Source organism: Nicotiana tabacum, chromosome 21 (genome assembly GCF_000715075.1).
Source record: "Nicotiana tabacum cultivar K326 chromosome 21, ASM71507v2, whole genome shotgun sequence".
In the NCBI taxonomy this organism is placed as follows: domain Eukaryota; kingdom Viridiplantae; phylum Streptophyta; class Magnoliopsida; order Solanales; family Solanaceae; genus Nicotiana; species Nicotiana tabacum.
In genome coordinates, this window is record NC_134100.1 from 910,555 (window position 1) to 927,500 (window position 16,946).

General features: G+C 37.5%; 1 protein-coding gene across 3 annotated transcripts; it reads right to left on the reverse strand.

Moving 5' to 3' along the window:
* Positions 1–5,510: 5,510 nt before the first annotated feature.
* On the reverse strand, positions 5,511–10,369 carry LOC107831162 (uncharacterized). 3 transcript variants are annotated; one of them, XM_016658899.2, is made up of 3 exons: positions 10,348–10,369; positions 8,274–9,023; positions 5,511–7,189 (listed from the first exon to the last, which is right to left on the reverse strand). In XM_016658899.2, exons 2-3 carry the CDS (start codon positions 8,982–8,984, stop codon positions 5,888–5,890), a joined length of 2,013 nt encoding a protein of 670 aa, XP_016514385.1. In that variant the 5' UTR covers positions 8,985–9,023; positions 10,348–10,369; the 3' UTR covers positions 5,511–5,887. The 3 variants fall into 3 exon arrangements, with proteins under 3 accessions (XP_016514385.1, XP_016514383.1, XP_016514384.1); XM_016658897.2 differs by lacking the exon at positions 10,348–10,369 and adding an exon at positions 9,960–10,322; XM_016658898.2 differs by lacking the exon at positions 10,348–10,369 and adding an exon at positions 9,809–9,929.
* Between the last annotated feature and the right edge of the window lie 6,577 nt (positions 10,370–16,946).

Genomic DNA, 16,946 nt, shown 5'->3' on the forward strand with positions numbered 1-16,946 from the left:
TTCAGCAAATGTCACCACTTCTGCAAATAATGGAGGTGGAATGAAGGACTCAAGTCATCCTTACTTCCTTCACCCCTCAGATTCACCCGGAATGAACTTAGTAAACACAAACTTTGATGGTAAAAGCTATGGAGGGTGGCGCAGGTCCATTCTCATTGCTCTTTCTGCCAAAAACAAGGTGGGGTTCATAGATGGAACCTGCCTTGCACCAAGCTCAGAAACACCTGACTTCAAGTTATGGAATAGGTGTAATGACATGGTCATATCTTGGTTGTTGAACTCCCTTTCCAGAGAGATTGGTGAAAGTGTCATCTATTCCAAAACAGCCAAACATCTGTGGGATGATTTGGAAGATAGATTTGGTCAATCAAATGGTGCAAAAATGTATCATTTACAGAAAGAGTTGAGTGATTTGGTTCAGGGGTCAAGCAACATAGCAGAGTATTTCACTAAGATTAAGAGGCTATGGGATGAGCTAGATACCTTGAATACACATGTCAACTGCTCATGTGAATGTAGTTATGGAGGTAAGATGAAAATGTCCAAATCACTCCAGGATGAGAGGTTAATTAAGTTTCTCATGGGGTTGAATGACACCTATGCCTCAGTGAAGAGTAGTATCTTGATGTTGTCACCCCTTCCAACTGTGGGACATGCATATTCCCTGTTGATGCAAGATGAGAAGCAAAGGGAAGTTTATGTCAACTCTCAATTCCCTGGAGATTCTTCATCCTTCATGGCTGCAAATCAAAGTCATCCAAGTCAGAAGTTTGGAAATTCTTATTTCAAGGGAAAGAAGAACAATTTGAGCTGCTCTTACTGTAAAAAACCTGGGCATTCAATGGATAAATGCTACAGGATCATTGGATTTCCAGCAGACTTCAAGTTCACAAGGTCAAAGAAGTTCCAAGCACCTGTTAAGAGCAATGCAACATATTTTGACAGTGAAGTAGGAGAGCAGAGCATTGTTGATGGAAGCAATGGAAGTCAACAACTCACACAAAGCCAAGTTTCTCAGCTGGTTCAACTTCTTCAACAGGTGAAGGGTGGTCAGACAGTGTCTTCTAACTCAGATGTTGTTGCAAATGTTGCCAACTGTGCAGGTAAAGCATTTAATGGTTCACCTTCTACATCTTCCAATTTCAAAATCACCTCTTGGATATTGGATTCAGGAGCTTCTGAACATATGTCTTCAGACCCTACAATTTTTTCCACAATCAAACCTCTTCCAAAACCTTTAATGGTAAATCTTCCCAATTCATATAGTATAAAAGTGACTCACATTGGAGATGTATCTATTCCAGGCAATCTGACTCTAAAAGATGTCTTATATGTGTCTTCTTTCAAATACAATCTACTTTCAGTTCAAAAAATTTGCAAACAATACAATTGTCTTCTAATCTTCTCCGCTACTACATGCATGATACAGGGCCTTTCAATGAGGATCCCTCAGGGTCTTAGTGAAGCAAAAGGGGGCATCTATCTGCTAGATTCTTCAAGCCATAGGCCTAAGAAGTCATCTGACAACAATGTAGTTTCATTACCTAAAGCAAGACAATCTAGTCATGCTATTTCCCTTTCTTCGGTTTCTTTTCCTGAAAAGGTTAATTCCAATGTAAGGCTATGGCATCTTAGATTAGGCCATATGCCATTTTCTGCAATGAAAAACATTAATATGCCATCTATTTTCCCTTCTATATCCAATGTTCACTATCAATGCGATATCTGTCCTTTAGCTAGACAAACAAGAATTCCTTTTCATTCAAGCAATATCACCAGCAAACATATTTTTGAACTAATTCATATTGATACATGGGGGCCATATAAGACAACTACCTATAATGGATATAGATATTTTCTTAGCATCGTTGATGATTATAGTAGGGGAACTTGGACTTTTCTTTTAAGCACAAAAAGTAACGCTTTTTCAGTATTAAAAGACTTCCTGGCCATGGTAGAAAGACAATTTTCCACCAAAGTTAAAATTATCAGATCAGACAATGCACTAGAATTGGGTACAAGTTTAACAACCTCTGAATATTTAGTTTCTCAAGGGATCATACACCAAACTTCATGCACTGCTACCCCTCAACAAAATGGAGTTGTTGAGAGGAAGCATAGACACCTTTTAGAAACATCTAGGGCTCTATTGCACCAATCTAAACTTCCTATTTCATATTGGGGAGAATGCTTACTCACTGCCACTTTTTTGATCAATAGATTTCCTTCAAGAGTCATCAGGAACAAAACACCTTATGAGATTTTGTTTGGTAAAGCTCCTAATTATGATTTCCTTATATCCTTTGGTTGTTTGTGTTATGCCTCAACTCTTTCTCACAGCAGGGACAAGTTAGGAGCAAGGGCTAAGGTTTGTGTGTTTATAGGGTACCCTTATGGTAAGAAAGGTTATAAACTGCTAGATTTTAATACTAAGAAGATCTTTGTTTCTAGAGACGTGCAATTCCATGAATCTATTTAACCATTTTCTCTACCATCCAGTTCTCTTCCTATGTTCCCTGGATTTTTTCCACTTATTGATTTGGTTGACAGTAGTTCTGATGCCATCAATGGTCCTTTTAATTCCATTCATCCTATTTGTAATACTCCTAATCCAGTTCATTCTTCTACTCCCATTTCTCCTCCTAGTCCTACTTCAAACCAAAGATCAGAATCTCCAATTTATCCTACATCAGAGTTAGATCATTCACAACAGGGTACATCTCCACTAGTCTTGAGAAGATCAGAAAGACCTCATACTAGACCAGCCTATTTACATGATTATGTTTGCAATAATGTTTACTTGACTACTTTAACTGATTCATGTTTCAATCAACCTGTTAATCCTACCATTTTTTCCTTTGCTGGACTTTCCACTATCAATCAACATCTTATTAACTCTATTTCAAATATAGTTGAACCTACCAGTTTTTCCCAAGCTAATATGCATCCTGGTTGGCAACAAGCAATGGACACTGAGTTTAAAGCACTTGAAGCCAACCAAACTTGGGAAATTGTGGAATTACCACATGGAAAAAAGGCTCTCCCTTGCAAATGGTTTATAAAGTAAAACATAATGCAGATGGAAGTGTAGAAAGGTTGAAGGCTAGGTTGGTTATTCGAGGTGACATTCAAAGAGAAGGGATTGACTTTAACGAGACATTTTCCCCAGTGATAAAAATGACTACCATACGATGTCTTCTAGTTGTTGCAATAAAGAAAGGATGGGGAATCTCACAGCTAGATGTAAACAACGTATTCTTACATGGTGAATTACAGGAAGAGGTATATATGAAGTTTCCAGCAGGCAAAATTCCAACTAATCCCAACCATGTGTGTTTACTTCGCAAATCACTTTATGGTTTGAGGCAAGCCTCGCGTCAATGGTATGTCAGGCTAACAACCGCATTAAGTTTCAAAGGGTTTCATTCATCTCTTAATGACTACTCACTCTTTTACAAGAAATCACTAGATTCAATTTCAATTGTCGCAGTTTACGTAGATGATATCCTACTTACAGGAAATAACAAGGAAGAACTTCATCAATTGAAACAATTTCTTCACCAGGAATTTCATATCAAGGACCTAGGTGACTTACACTATTTTTTGGGCCTGGAGACTCTTCGTGAGCCACAAGGTTTAATCATCAGTCAACGGAAATTCACCTTGGAAGTTCTTGAAGAATTTGATTGTAGTAGTTTGCCCTCTGCCACATCTCCATTGGACCCTTCATGCAAGCTTAGTGGTGAATCTGGTGACCTTCTTTCTGATCCAACTGTCTATCGCCGACTCCTAGGCAAATTAAATTATCTCACTCACATAAGACCGGACCTTTCCTATCCAGTACAACACCTCAGTCAATTCATGCAACAGCCCCGTGTGCCTCATTTTAATGTTGCCCTACGGGTAGTTAGATATCTCATATCCAACCCTGGACAGGGTATTTTCATGTCCTCTGCTCCCTCCCTCACACTACTTGCATTTTGTGATGCGGATTGGGGATCTTGTGTTGATACACGACGATCTATAAGTGGGTATTTTGTCACTCTCGGCGGATCTCCAATTTCATGGAAATCAAAGAAGCAAGCTTCAGTATCGCTCTCATCCGCCAAAGCAGAGTATCGATCTATGAAGCGAGTAGTTGCTGAAGTTACTTGGCTAACTCGACTCTTGACAGATCTCGATACACCATCGTCTCTTCCGGTTTCTATTCATTCTGATTCACAAGCTGCAACTCACATCGCTCGGAACCCTGTATTCCATGAGCGAACAAAGCACGTTGAACTTGATTGCTATTTTGTGAGGCAACAATTTCTCTCTGGTTTGATTTCGCTGTCATTTGTCCCATCATCCTCTCAATTAGCCGATATATTCACCAAACCGCTCTCCGGGCCATCCCATAATTCGGTTCTTGGCAAGTTAGGCATCGCTACACTCCCCTCCAACTTGAGAGGGGGTGTTGGAACCTCATCTGTGCAGCCCAGTTTGGTATGAAGAGGACAGTGGCAAAATGGATTTGGGGATAGGGTCCAGAAGCATAGAAATGGCCCAACAATTGAGGACCCAAGCCCAACATCTGATTGGAAACATAATAGGTGTCAAATTGGAAACAAAACATAGTTGTTCTCATCTGGAAACCATTAGATAGTAGGCATGCTATTATATAAATATAATAAGGCATAGTTGTATATATAAATATTGTATAAAGTTATACATAGTACATTAATTTGTTTGTATTCAATAGACAATAGGTAGTGGACATGTTACTATGCTGGTATTAATACCGAAGTTTCAGACCAATGAAATACACAGAAAAAAATCTCCTAAATTTTGGTCTTTCAAAATCTACATGGTATCAGAGCAATAGCTTTTTTATTTTACTTGGTCGTATTGTGAAATTAATATCGTGGTCTTAACGTTATACCCTCCAACTCTTACCTAATACTATTATTTAGTATCCGAGTCAGGTTGTTAAAGTTTGTGAGTTTCTACCGTAATCTCAAATTAATATATAATAATAACTGAGTTCACTATTTAGACACGTGGCTTTGAAATGAGGGCAAAAATGAACCACTTTTGTAACGGCAAGAACATGATATTATAAAGGACATATGTGGACCATTTCGCATATTTGAGGAGTAAATATGGACCTTTTCCCTTAAATTTAACTAAGAGATGCTCTTGTCAAAATTATGAAGTATAAACTTTTTTTGGAAAATTTTCAGGGAAACCCGCCCGCTATCTTTCGGGTGCGCACTGAGTAACTTGCTCACTGTGCAATAGCTCACAAATCGCACAGGAAATGTAAACTGCACTAAGCACGCCCGGTGCGACAAGCTCTAATTAAGGAGGTTGCTAATGAGGGAAATCGATCCCAGGTGTCCCACGTGGGAAACCACTCACCCAACCAACTCAGTCAACCCTTGCAGACTAATGAAGGTATAAACCTGTGAATTTACAGACATGAATTTCTACCATATAAAAAACTCATATATAAAGTAAATAAATAAAAATTGCCGGAAAATCTAGCACACAATGGTGAAAAAGTAGAGAAATGTGTTCAACCTGCTGCAGGAAGTTCCTTATTACATCAAACTAAGGAGCTACATAAACAAAGCCATTTAGTTACAGCTACAAACATTAAGCATATTTACATTTTCTTCTGGAATAAAAAGACTAAATTCAGAGAAATGTCAATAGCTTTTGAGCTATATGAGTACATCAGAACGCGTCAACTAGGAAATTAATCAGGAAAAGAGCTCACTGACCTGCCAAATTATTGAAGTCCATGCGCACGTGCCATTGTTCAAGTCCCCAGACCCCACGTGTGTGATTGCACCGGGTTTTTTGTTGTTGTTGTTGTTATTGTTATATGCGTACATGCCATTGTTCAAGCCGTGGATAGAACAGACCGCTCATAAAGTTCATATGGCTGCATCCCACTTGAAGAGGCCTTGACAGGTTGTCCTGAGGCACCAAAACACAAATATTGGTTCACCGACCTTTTATGTCCTGCACTTTGTTTGTGAGTCGAGTCTGATGATACACCGTCTACCTGATTAGAACAAGAAGGTCCAGCGAGCTCAGTCTCAATCACGATTGCTTTTTGTTTGTCCAAAGAACTGCGTGAAGACAATGATGAAATCGAGAATGAACTAGCACGAGGTGATCTACGAGGGAGGCTGAGATGTGGTATGGCTTGCATGACACCGTTTACTATCCCAGAAGCAAACTTCTTCTTTGCTGTTGGACTTGGAATGTTACTACTAGCAGAGAGCGTCCGTTTGTGGCTTGAGAATGATGAAGGCTTGGAGTATCTTTCTCGAAGAGGGACTGGTGCCACGTCCGAATTACTTGCAGAACATTGATCAACCAATATCTTGACCTTCTTAGTATCTCTTTTTTTAATTTTTGGCCAATGGAAGAAGCGTTTCAGTTTTTCAGCTGCATGATCTGCGGAACCAGATTTCTTGTCATTTCTAGAACAATAGCTATCAGGACTCATGTATCGATGACTCGGCTCACTTGTGTTGCTAATCTCAGCTTTTTTACTGTCCTCTGGTGCATGTTCAATGCCCGTGTATAAGAATATTTCGGTGTCAGAGATTCTAAAAGAAGTTCCAGGACTGCTACTTATGTTTTGCATCTTCAACTGGGATGCAACAACTCTCCTTGCAGAATAATCGCGATGACTAAAAATTCCCCCAGCAGAGATCAACTGTCTTGTAAGTAGCTCGGAGGAAGCAGAACGTGGTCGTTGCCTTAGGATATCGAGTGGTGTCATTCCATCCTTATCACGAGTATTGACATTAATAGAGCGGACGGTCATAAGTAATTCCACAAGTTCAGAATGAATATTTCCAATGACAGCTAAATGAAGAGCAGTTCTACCGTCATTGTTTTCAGCGTTAACAATTTCCTCAATGTTGAAAAATTTTCCACAAACTAATTGTTTCATGAGATCAATTTGACGATCCAATCTGCGGAAATAAGGGTTTTGGAAACCAGTAATGGCAACATGAAGAAATGTATCTCCAGCATTGTTTCTTGAATTGACCAATGAAGGTGAAGCAACGATGAGAGCTTCAACAACAGCTAATTGGCCCCTCGAAGCAGCCACGTGTAATGCTGTATTGCCTTGATTGTCTACAGAGTTGATAATATCAGAACTTTTTAAGAGATATTTAACAACCTGCACCCATAAAATAGAGCAAATGAAGGACATATTGATAGCCAAACTGTTAGCATTAGCATACTTCACATCTTTAGCAACATCTAAGCTTGTTATGAGGTATTGTTCAAACATGACAAACAACAAGGATATTTAACCACCACATCGAAGATCTATAATTTACTACTATTATATAAAAATACCTGAAAATCCAACTAAAACTTCTCTGTTATAATAATGGGATGCAAACCATCTGCATAGTCTTTCCTATGTACTCTGACTATGTGCAAGAATCAAGCCAAGTGAAAATATTCAACTGGTCAAGTAAAGGTGAAAATTTATTTGAAAGTGCTGGCGTAATATGCATCACTATTTAGCATTGGCTTAAACCGCCTTATAACTATAAGTTAATAAAAGCAATTGTTCATCTAAGATGCCAACTGAGATGGACAACACTAAGGACATCTGAGACTCAGACATCCTATTAGGAGAACGTTCTACAGTAAAAATATTCCCGAACAGTAAAGGGACTTCCAAGAAATCAAGCAAAGCAAGATGATTATGGTTTTCACTTCATACTAATACGAATGATTATGTCAAAACCTCATAGTTGACACTTCTGAAGTTTAATAACTTAATATGGTGTCTGGAATAAGACCCTCATCCTCTCTGAGGTTTAAAGTGGCTAGCTAAAATAGAAAAGTTGCTGAGATTTGTTGCAATTAGACCACCAAATATTACTTAAGTAGTTGATCTTGCTATACAAATAGTAAACACGTACAATTTGTTAGTCCCAAGGCCCGTGTATTCAGTGGCAAATCCAGGATTACAATACAAAGGGATTCCAAAAAAAATCCTAGAATGTCATGCCTAGGGTCATCTTATATCAAGGGGATTCAACAGTTTATATACAACCAAAAAAATTCGTTTTTGCCCTATCTACCCAATACAAGTTTTCAGAGAAGGGCATTCAATTATTTAGTTCCAAGGTCCCTTGCTAACACATAGCTCCGCCACTGCCTGTATTGATTTGTAACAACCGAGAACGAAAACCCAACAACATGAAATCTGCAAAAGCTCAAACTGGTAAGCATACAAATCCTACCTCGACCTGGCCTTTGCCAGCTGCCGTATGTAAGAGAGTTGCACCTTGAATGTCTCTGTAAGCCAATATATCATCAGAACAGTCAGCAATAAGCTCCTTCAGCATCTTCACATTGCCTCCTCTAGCAGCCGCATGAATAGCTCTATTCATCATTTCCCACTTATAAGCAGACGGAATGTCCCCATTCTGTTCCTCCGACCCTCTACCACCACGCGCTATAAACCTCGGTGATACAGCAAAATCAAACAAAACCTTAAACACATCACAACTTTTACTCCTAGCAGCAGCATATAATATGTCAGTAACACCATACTCCCCTTCTCCAAATACCAAAAGGGAGTCTTTTTCGAGCAATTGTCGAACAAAATCCAAGTCTCCAGCAGAGGCAGCAGTATACAAAAGCCATCCACCATATCCAGCTTTAAGGAGGGAATTTTTCCCTTTCTTGTTCTCACATTCAAGAAGCAACTTCTTTGCAACTTGTGACCGGCATCTAGCTACATCATCAAACTGTTCTTCATCATCCCAAACGGACTCAAGCCTTCTTATCCTACGTAATGAAGTGAGCTTGATAACGTGATTGCCGTCTAGGCGAAGAAGCTCTCGTACCAAATCATAGTGACCATTTGCAGCTGCCCAATCAATTGGTGCAGCATACCACCATTGGTCCCCAGTACTCTCCCACCGAAGAGGTAAATACGTTGGAGGCATGGCAATGGCAAGAATATCAAGACCCGAAAAAGACTTCAGCTACAAACACAAAGAAAAAATCTTTCTTTGGTTAAAACTCAAGAAGATGACACACCTAGGTCAAGCAAAGGCAGGATGGAGCTTATATAATAAGGGTTCAACTGGATTCACTATTTTCAACACGAATGTAGAGGTGTAGTAAATAATCATTAAAATTTCGATAAATATTAAACCACAATTACAAGTAATTAAGCCCTAACCATTTGCAATGTTGAACCTATCAAGTTTAAATTCTTGATCCGCCCTGAAATTTTGAGCAATAAAGAAATACTTTTCTAGGCCAAAAGGGTCCCAATTTCCAACTACTGTTTCAGGGGGTTTTAACTCAAGAAGATGACACTCAAATTGAAAAGGGCTTATTCCCTTCTCCTAATAGGTAATTAAAGATTCTGCAACAAGAAAATTCAACAATTGATTAATGCATGAAGATAGGATCGAGAAAAAGGTGATTGACCCACAAAGCAACAGCTCAAATATAATTATGAGGAGAAGACCCTACTAGATTTCAAGCCCAAAAAAAAAAGGTAACACAGAGCAGAAGGAAGAGAGTAAAGGCAGGGGCGAAGCCACATATCTCAGAAAATTACTCTGCTGTATATAGGTTATAAAACATATATTAAATACTCTTTACCGGAGAATTTTTTTACTTCTTTCAAGTTTGAACACCCTTCAAAAAATTATTTGTTTCGCCGCCGGCGGGTAAAGGTGAATATACGGAGAAAGGAAAGGTTAAGGGAAAAGTTAGAAACTTTAAAACTTAGAGTATACACAACGAATAGGCTTACCACCAGAAGGAATGAGAATACCAACTACTAGAAATCTCAGAAAATGAAAACAATTGAAGAATAACAGAAGATACATAAGGCAAAGCATCAACTTTTTTTATAATTCAAGAAGATGACAAAACAAGAGAAGTCCAAACAACAAAATACTAACCTTACTACAGGATCTGTGCTCTACTACAACAGATAATCAGATATTTTTGTACAGAACTTATGCTGCAAAATTTTCGAAGCAGACAAGAGAAGAATTCATAAAAAGGGGACTAAGTCACAACAAAAATGGAGGGAGAAATGGGGGAAAAAGATAAAAGTGTGGTAGCAAGCACGTAGGAGTATATGAAAAATGGAAAATTTTATTTTGTGGCTCGTACAACTGATACTAGTTGTACAAGAAACCTTTTTGTCTCACAGTTTTGTGGACTCAGAAGTGTAAGATTAGAGTCCACAAATTTGTGAGACGAAAAAAAAACTCGTACAACCAATATAAGTTGCATGAGACACAAAATAAAACTTCTCGCGAAAAAGGGAGGAAAGATTCTTACTTATTGAAATGTGAAATTTGATGCAATTGATAATAATGGTTGAATGTCACGAGGCCATCTCCAAAGCTACACCAAATCTAAATTTAGCGTAAAATTGGTATTTTTTTGCTCCAATGGAATACCAAATCTTGCACCATTATAGTGCATGAATAGTATTGCACCAAATACATCACACCAAATTTGATTTATTATTATTTTATTTTATTTTTTAGACTTTTAATTTATCATTTATTGTATATATAATTAATTTTTATATTAAGATCTTTATAATTTTAATTTTATATTCTATTTTTTGATATATTAATTTTTGTATATATTATATTTATATAAAATTATAAGTTAATTTTATTATCTAATGTTGCTAAAATTGAAAAGTGAAAAACTAAAATTTAAAAAAGAAAATTAACAATACATAAAATAAAAATAAGTGATTATATATTTGTTTGAAGGAAATAAAAAATAAAATTTAAATAGAAGATAATAATATAATATAGAAGAGAGAGGAAATAAAAAATAACGTAATGGTTAGAGCAAATTTGGCGTTACACCGTTTTGACACCCCGAAACTTGGGGGTGGGGCTTGGTTAAATTGGGAAAGGTGAAAGTGACTAAAGTGGAAAGAGGGCCCGGGGGTGGGGGGAGGGGGGTGATGGCGGGGCGGCAAAATTAAAAACGCGGGACTGTTAATTAATGTTCGATGTTTCTGTTGTCGCTGTCGGATCAGATGTTTGATTGTTACATTTATATATGTGATTTATATCTATTTAATATTCTTTTATTTATATTACTTTTTCCATACCAGATTGGTAAAAGATAATCGAAAGGTTTTCTAAATAAAACATGTGAGATTCTTGTAAGGCCATATTTTTTTAATCTAAACTAAGATTGATCATAAGAGATTAATTTCTTTTTTCTTTTTTTTAACAATCGAAAAAAGTAGTCCAATTTTGTATGCTGTCATATTTTCTCAACATTTGCTAGTTAGACCATTAAAGAATGTGGTGCAGTTAGGGGAGTTAGGGGTGTCAATGGTTCGGTTCAGTCGGTTATTTTATAAAATATGTACCATACAAATTAATTTTTTGGTTATTCTATTATGTATAATCAAAATTAGACTTTCTAAAATCAAAATCATGCTGGTTTCTCTTCGATATCGATACAGTTCGGTTAATTTTCGTCATTTTTAATGTCTTATAAAAGTCACTAGTAGAATATGCAATGACATACGTACTTTTATAGGACGTAGTAAAATTCTTTAGATATTTTTACTGTTTAAAGGGTGATGAATTAAGAAAACATGAAAGATGACCAGAGTATAGATTCATCAACTATTCTACAGCAGCGTAAAAGAAATTGAGCAAAGACACAAAAAATATAAATTACACGAATAGGAAGATACTAACCAAGTTAGAACTCAATAATAAAGTCAATAGAAAATTAAATATTCAAAAAAATAAATCTAAATTATACGAAATGAAACATATTCAATACATTATAGTTTGTTACTCACAATTGCTATAATACTTTGTGTCTTGCTAGTGAATATGCCGAAAATAATTTAGTTTCAGTAGGAGTAGCATAATAGGTTTGAGAATTATGATTTTGAGTTTAATTACTTATTGGTTTGTAACCGTTCTTATAATTCCAAGGCACAAGGAAATATTTAATGTTTTATTATTTTTAAACTTAATATGTCAATACATTTTTCACATGTAAATTTATTCGGTACGGTTCGGTATTTTTTCGGTTTATTTTCATAAAAATAAAAAATCTACCCTAATTAACGGCACAGTTATATATTTTTATAAAAACCTAAGGTTTATTAAAAGAAACCTAAAAATCGGTTTAGTGCGATACGGTTCGGTCAGTTTAGTCGGTTTTTAAATATCCATTGACCCTCCTAGGTGCAATGGATGAGACTGCTCCTCCCTTAACAAGCGGTCTCGGGTTCGAGCCCTGGGTATGGAAAAATCCTTGATATGGAGTGCTACCTCCCGAATGAGACCCAATCCGACATGAATTCGGATATAATCTGGCTCCAATACGAATATCAGACACTGGATAGGAAACAAAAAAAACATGCTAGTTGAATTAAGTCTTGGGCATCATTTCCTTTTTTTGGTAAATAAGTAATGATTGATTCCAATATGGACGATAACACATATTGCATTTTTATGGGTCAAAATTGAATATGAAATTATATTAAAAATGATTAAATTGAGAAGTCATAAGTTGGGAATCTACCTAATTTATGACTTCTCATTGACTTTGGCTTATAAAATATTTATAATGCGTGTCAATAAACCAAACAATAATCAACTATAAGCTGGTTATTGGGCGAAATGACACTACTAATGGTTTCTAACATGGTAGTAATATTATTCGAGTACAATTTATATTTCCTCCGTCCAGAAAAAGAAAAAAAAAGATACTTCATTATATTGTACATGAAAAGAGAGAAAGGGACGAAAATAAAAAAAAATTGAAATTTTGTGGTCTAAAGTAAGGTATAAAAATTTGTATATGTATAGATTATCTCATTAAGAGTAAAAGAATAAGTTTAAACTTAAATTATTATTAAATAAGAAAGTATAAAATTCTTTACGTGACCGGCTAAAAAAAGAAAGTATGATGCATAAATTGAGACACATAGAGTAATACTCTCTAATAGCACATAAATTGAGATCGATGAAGTAATATTCTCCATATTTATATATTTCAATATGTCAATGGCTTGCGTACCAGAAATTTATTAGGGCAAACGGTCCTTGACAATATTGGAAAAGACCAAATCAATGGAATAAGCAAAAATGGCTTTTATACCAGAAATTTATATATTTTCTATTTTTTTGGTATGTATTCAATGTCATGGTCAGTTTGACAATAACTAATAGTGATGAAACTTTTCTCTACATTTTTCTATGGCAAAATACATAAATTAGTACCTTAACTATGAACCAAATCCCTGTTACACATTTTTTGTGGACGAAAATAACTTTACACACTCAACATTTTCAGAGTGTGTCTAATATACACTACTTTTGCTACGTGGCACGTGCGTATTTAACAAAAATTATAAGCGCGTTAAACTGTAGAAATTTTTATCCCAATTCTTACTTAAAGGACACGTGTCAAAATTTTAAATTTTTGCTTTTTAAATTATTTTGTTTCCCTTCACTTTAACTCACCCCTCCCTGTTCTTCTTCCCCAGAACCCCGCCCCTATCAATTTGTTGCTGACCTTCCTCCTTTCCCATTTTCATCTTCTTCCCCACCCCTTTTCCACCATCTTCTCTGTCCACCATTTTAAGAATAACAATAATATAAAAGGGCTTTGGAAGAAATTAATAAAGAAAGTTAAAAGAAATCTATATCTAAGAGAATTCTATAGATTTGGGTTTGAATCATAATTAAGTAGTAACAAATTAAGAACACAAATTTAATGTGGTAGAATATTAATTTGGTGTTGAGGGATATTAGAGATGAGCCAAAAGATGCCGAGAATTAATTGATTCTATTTGTTATTTACATGCCAATTTTATAAAGTTGTTGTTTGTTGCTTGCGCTTTCATCACTTTGGTTGCTTATTTGCACTGAATAATGCACAGATCCTGGCCATAATCAACTGTCAAAACACCTAGTCTTTTATTTTATCGGAGAAGATGACCGTGAATCGAGCAACCATGGATTTGGCCATAACCAACATTAATGAAGTTTTGAGTTTCGCAACCTATTTCTTGTGTTAGATTTGAATCTGGACTCACAAACTCGTGATTAATGTACTTGAGTTCCTAATTTTGCTTTATAATCGAAAGGTGATAGTTGTGGATTTTTTATGGTGTTGGCGTCAATGGAGATTCGATGCAGAAGAGAAAGGGATTGAAGGGAGAATAGTTTAGGGGTATATTTGTAATTTCACATTAATTTATTTTATTTCAAAATTAATGACACGTGGTACTATATTATTGGTGCGTGACAGGCTTTTTCTGAGATGCTTAAATATAAAAGTAGTGTGTATTAGACACACTCTGGAAAGGTTGAGTGTGTAAAGTTATTTTCGTCCACAAAAAGTGTGTAACATGGATTTGGTTCATAGTTAAGGTGCTAACTTATGTATTTTGCCTTTTTCTATCTCCCCTCTCATTTTTTTTCCTTTGCTTGACGCATTCTTTATCCAAAATCACGCGATTAATTCGGATTTGCATTGGTAAGATCTATTAAAGAAGACACGCTTTCTAGCAGAAGTTTCTGTATTATCTAAGTTGGAACCTGACCTTTGTTTAAGAACAAAGAGATTTCGATCATCCCAACACATTCTTTGATGATACCGATAATATACATATATTAAAGTGAAATACTCAACTAGTTCAAGCATCAACTTACAACCTTTTTGTTTTAGCCCCTCCTCCTAACTGTTTGACTCAAAACATATCGAAGCCTTTTTGAACAAATCAATCAAAGAAGATGAAGAGGTAAATCTTAGTCAGACATAATTAATCCCAGATCAAAGAGCTAATAGCATGGATCGTGTATAAGATAAAGAAGATGTAAATGATCTTATTGAAATTCTATATTGTGTATCCCATCGATCGATTGGGAGATAGCTTTACATATTCTTCTATAGATTACTTCTTTCCTATCAAGAATACAAGAAGAGGGCTTTGGAGAGAGAAAGGAGAGAGTCGCCCCCCTAATCGAAGGTTTTCCCTTAATATTTATAACCAAGGCACCCTTACTCTTTGCTTGGTCGACGCTCGCCTGCCTCCAATGTGTTTTGGTTGTCCCTTTAGGCGTTGCTCCTTCCAACTCGACGGATGTCGGGAAAAGGGTGCAGAGTGGACTACGTTATCCTTCACGGCCCAGTCTCTTAGGCGGGACATTGATCAGTTCGGTCATGACGGTCAGATTTTGACCAATACAGTTAGTCCCTACGTCTGTCGGGGTCGTCCTCCGTCGGGCTCGGCAGATGGATCATGATCGCTATGAAGTCGAGCGAAATCTGACTTCTGACTTCTCATTCCTTAGCTACATTACTTGGATTTTTAGGCGGGGTGGTGGCATTATTTCGATACCCATGGACCGTTGCGGCGGTTTCGGAACCGAAACGTCGTATGGCATTAAAGCGTCATTTCATGGTTACCGCCATTATGACACACGTTCCTGGGGAACTGAAACATTTTGTGCCCTATCAGATTCGTTTGACGACTCTTGGGTTTCGTGCTCAGGGTATTTATGTCTCTTATAAATAGAGGGAGCTTATCATTCGATTGACACACTTTTTTACCTTTTGCTTGAGAGAATTCTGCAGATGTATTTTCCCTCTAACACTCTAAGTTTTCGTTTGCCTTTAATTAACTAAAAATCTCCATCTTTTCTTCCCGTTGTCTTTTTGCCGCCTAATCCTGTAAAAAATGGATGGTGATTCCTCTAGCACCGATCTTCCCGCCACAATTCTGGCACCGAAAATTGCTGCCCAGGCCACCAGAGGGGTAGATGCGGTGGAAGATGAGGAGGTCCCGTCGATGGTTGAGATCCTACCTCGCTCCGGGAGAGAGTTGATCGACTTCAGTACTTGCGCCGGGGTGGAACCGGAACCTGTCCACACCATTATGAGAGAGAGGGACATTACAGAGTTGAAAGAAAGGTGGGGAATCCCCAATTACGTTGATATGCGGCCGACGGTGGGGAACGACATAGTTTATTTCGACCACCCCGGGTACTGCATATTCTACGCCTACCCCTTTCTTATTGGGTATACACTTCCTCTTCCTTTGTTATTGGTAGATTTTTGCCATTTTTACGAGGTATGCCCCGCTCAACTTTCGCTGTATTTGTACGAGAACTATTTTTTGGGCGTACCCTCATCCTCTGCAGTTGTTCGTGCTTCCTCTTCGGCTGCCGAAAGAAGGAAATGTGTGGTAGTCGACGATTATGAATCAGAATCGGACCTCGACCCTGATGATGTCAGGATATTTGAGGAGGGCCTTACTCACTCGGTGGTTCGTGCGAGAGGCTCGACTCGTATTATTGAGATCCCTTCGGATACCAATCTTTTGGGGGACACGGAGGATCTAGTGCCGCAGTTCAGCATGTTATGCTCGGCATTCGAGAATACGGCCCTTCGGTCCGTTCCTGATGTTGATTTGATGGATGAGGTGGCCGCTATGGGCTTAAGGGTATGTTATACTTGCTTTCGCTTTTCCCTTGCTTTTCTTGATGATACGATTCTGACCCGTCTTTACATTATTCAGACGTATATGGTAGAAGTGGAAAGCATTCGTAGGGCCAACATTTAGGCCAAGATTTTCTTGAAGATGTTGGAGAAATATTATCGCTACCGCAACAAGTGCCGCGAGATGCATGAGCGGCTGAAGGCAAACCCCGATAATCGGGCTCTTGGTGAGGAGTTGGAGAAAAGGGACCAGGAGTTGATGCAAGCTATCCACAACAGGAGTGTGCTTGAGGAGCAACTTCGAATGAAGGACGAGGAGCTCGAGTTGGTCAAGGGAGTCACCGCAGAATGTGAGCATCTGTAGGAGAGATTGAGGTCAACGCAGTCGGAGATGGATCAGAACTTGATCAAGGTCGAGGCGATGAGTG

Excerpts from the sequence above, each read along its gene's own strand:
- LOC107831162 (XM_016658899.2), bottom strand. The coding sequence starts at position 8,984 with ATGCCTCCAACGTATTTACCTCTTCGGTGGGAGAGTACTGGGGACCAA. Across the intron at positions 7,190-8,273 it reads CTGGCAAAGGCCAGGTCGAG|GTTGTTAAATATCTCTTAAA; the intron begins GTAGGATTTGTA and ends TTATGGGTGCAG.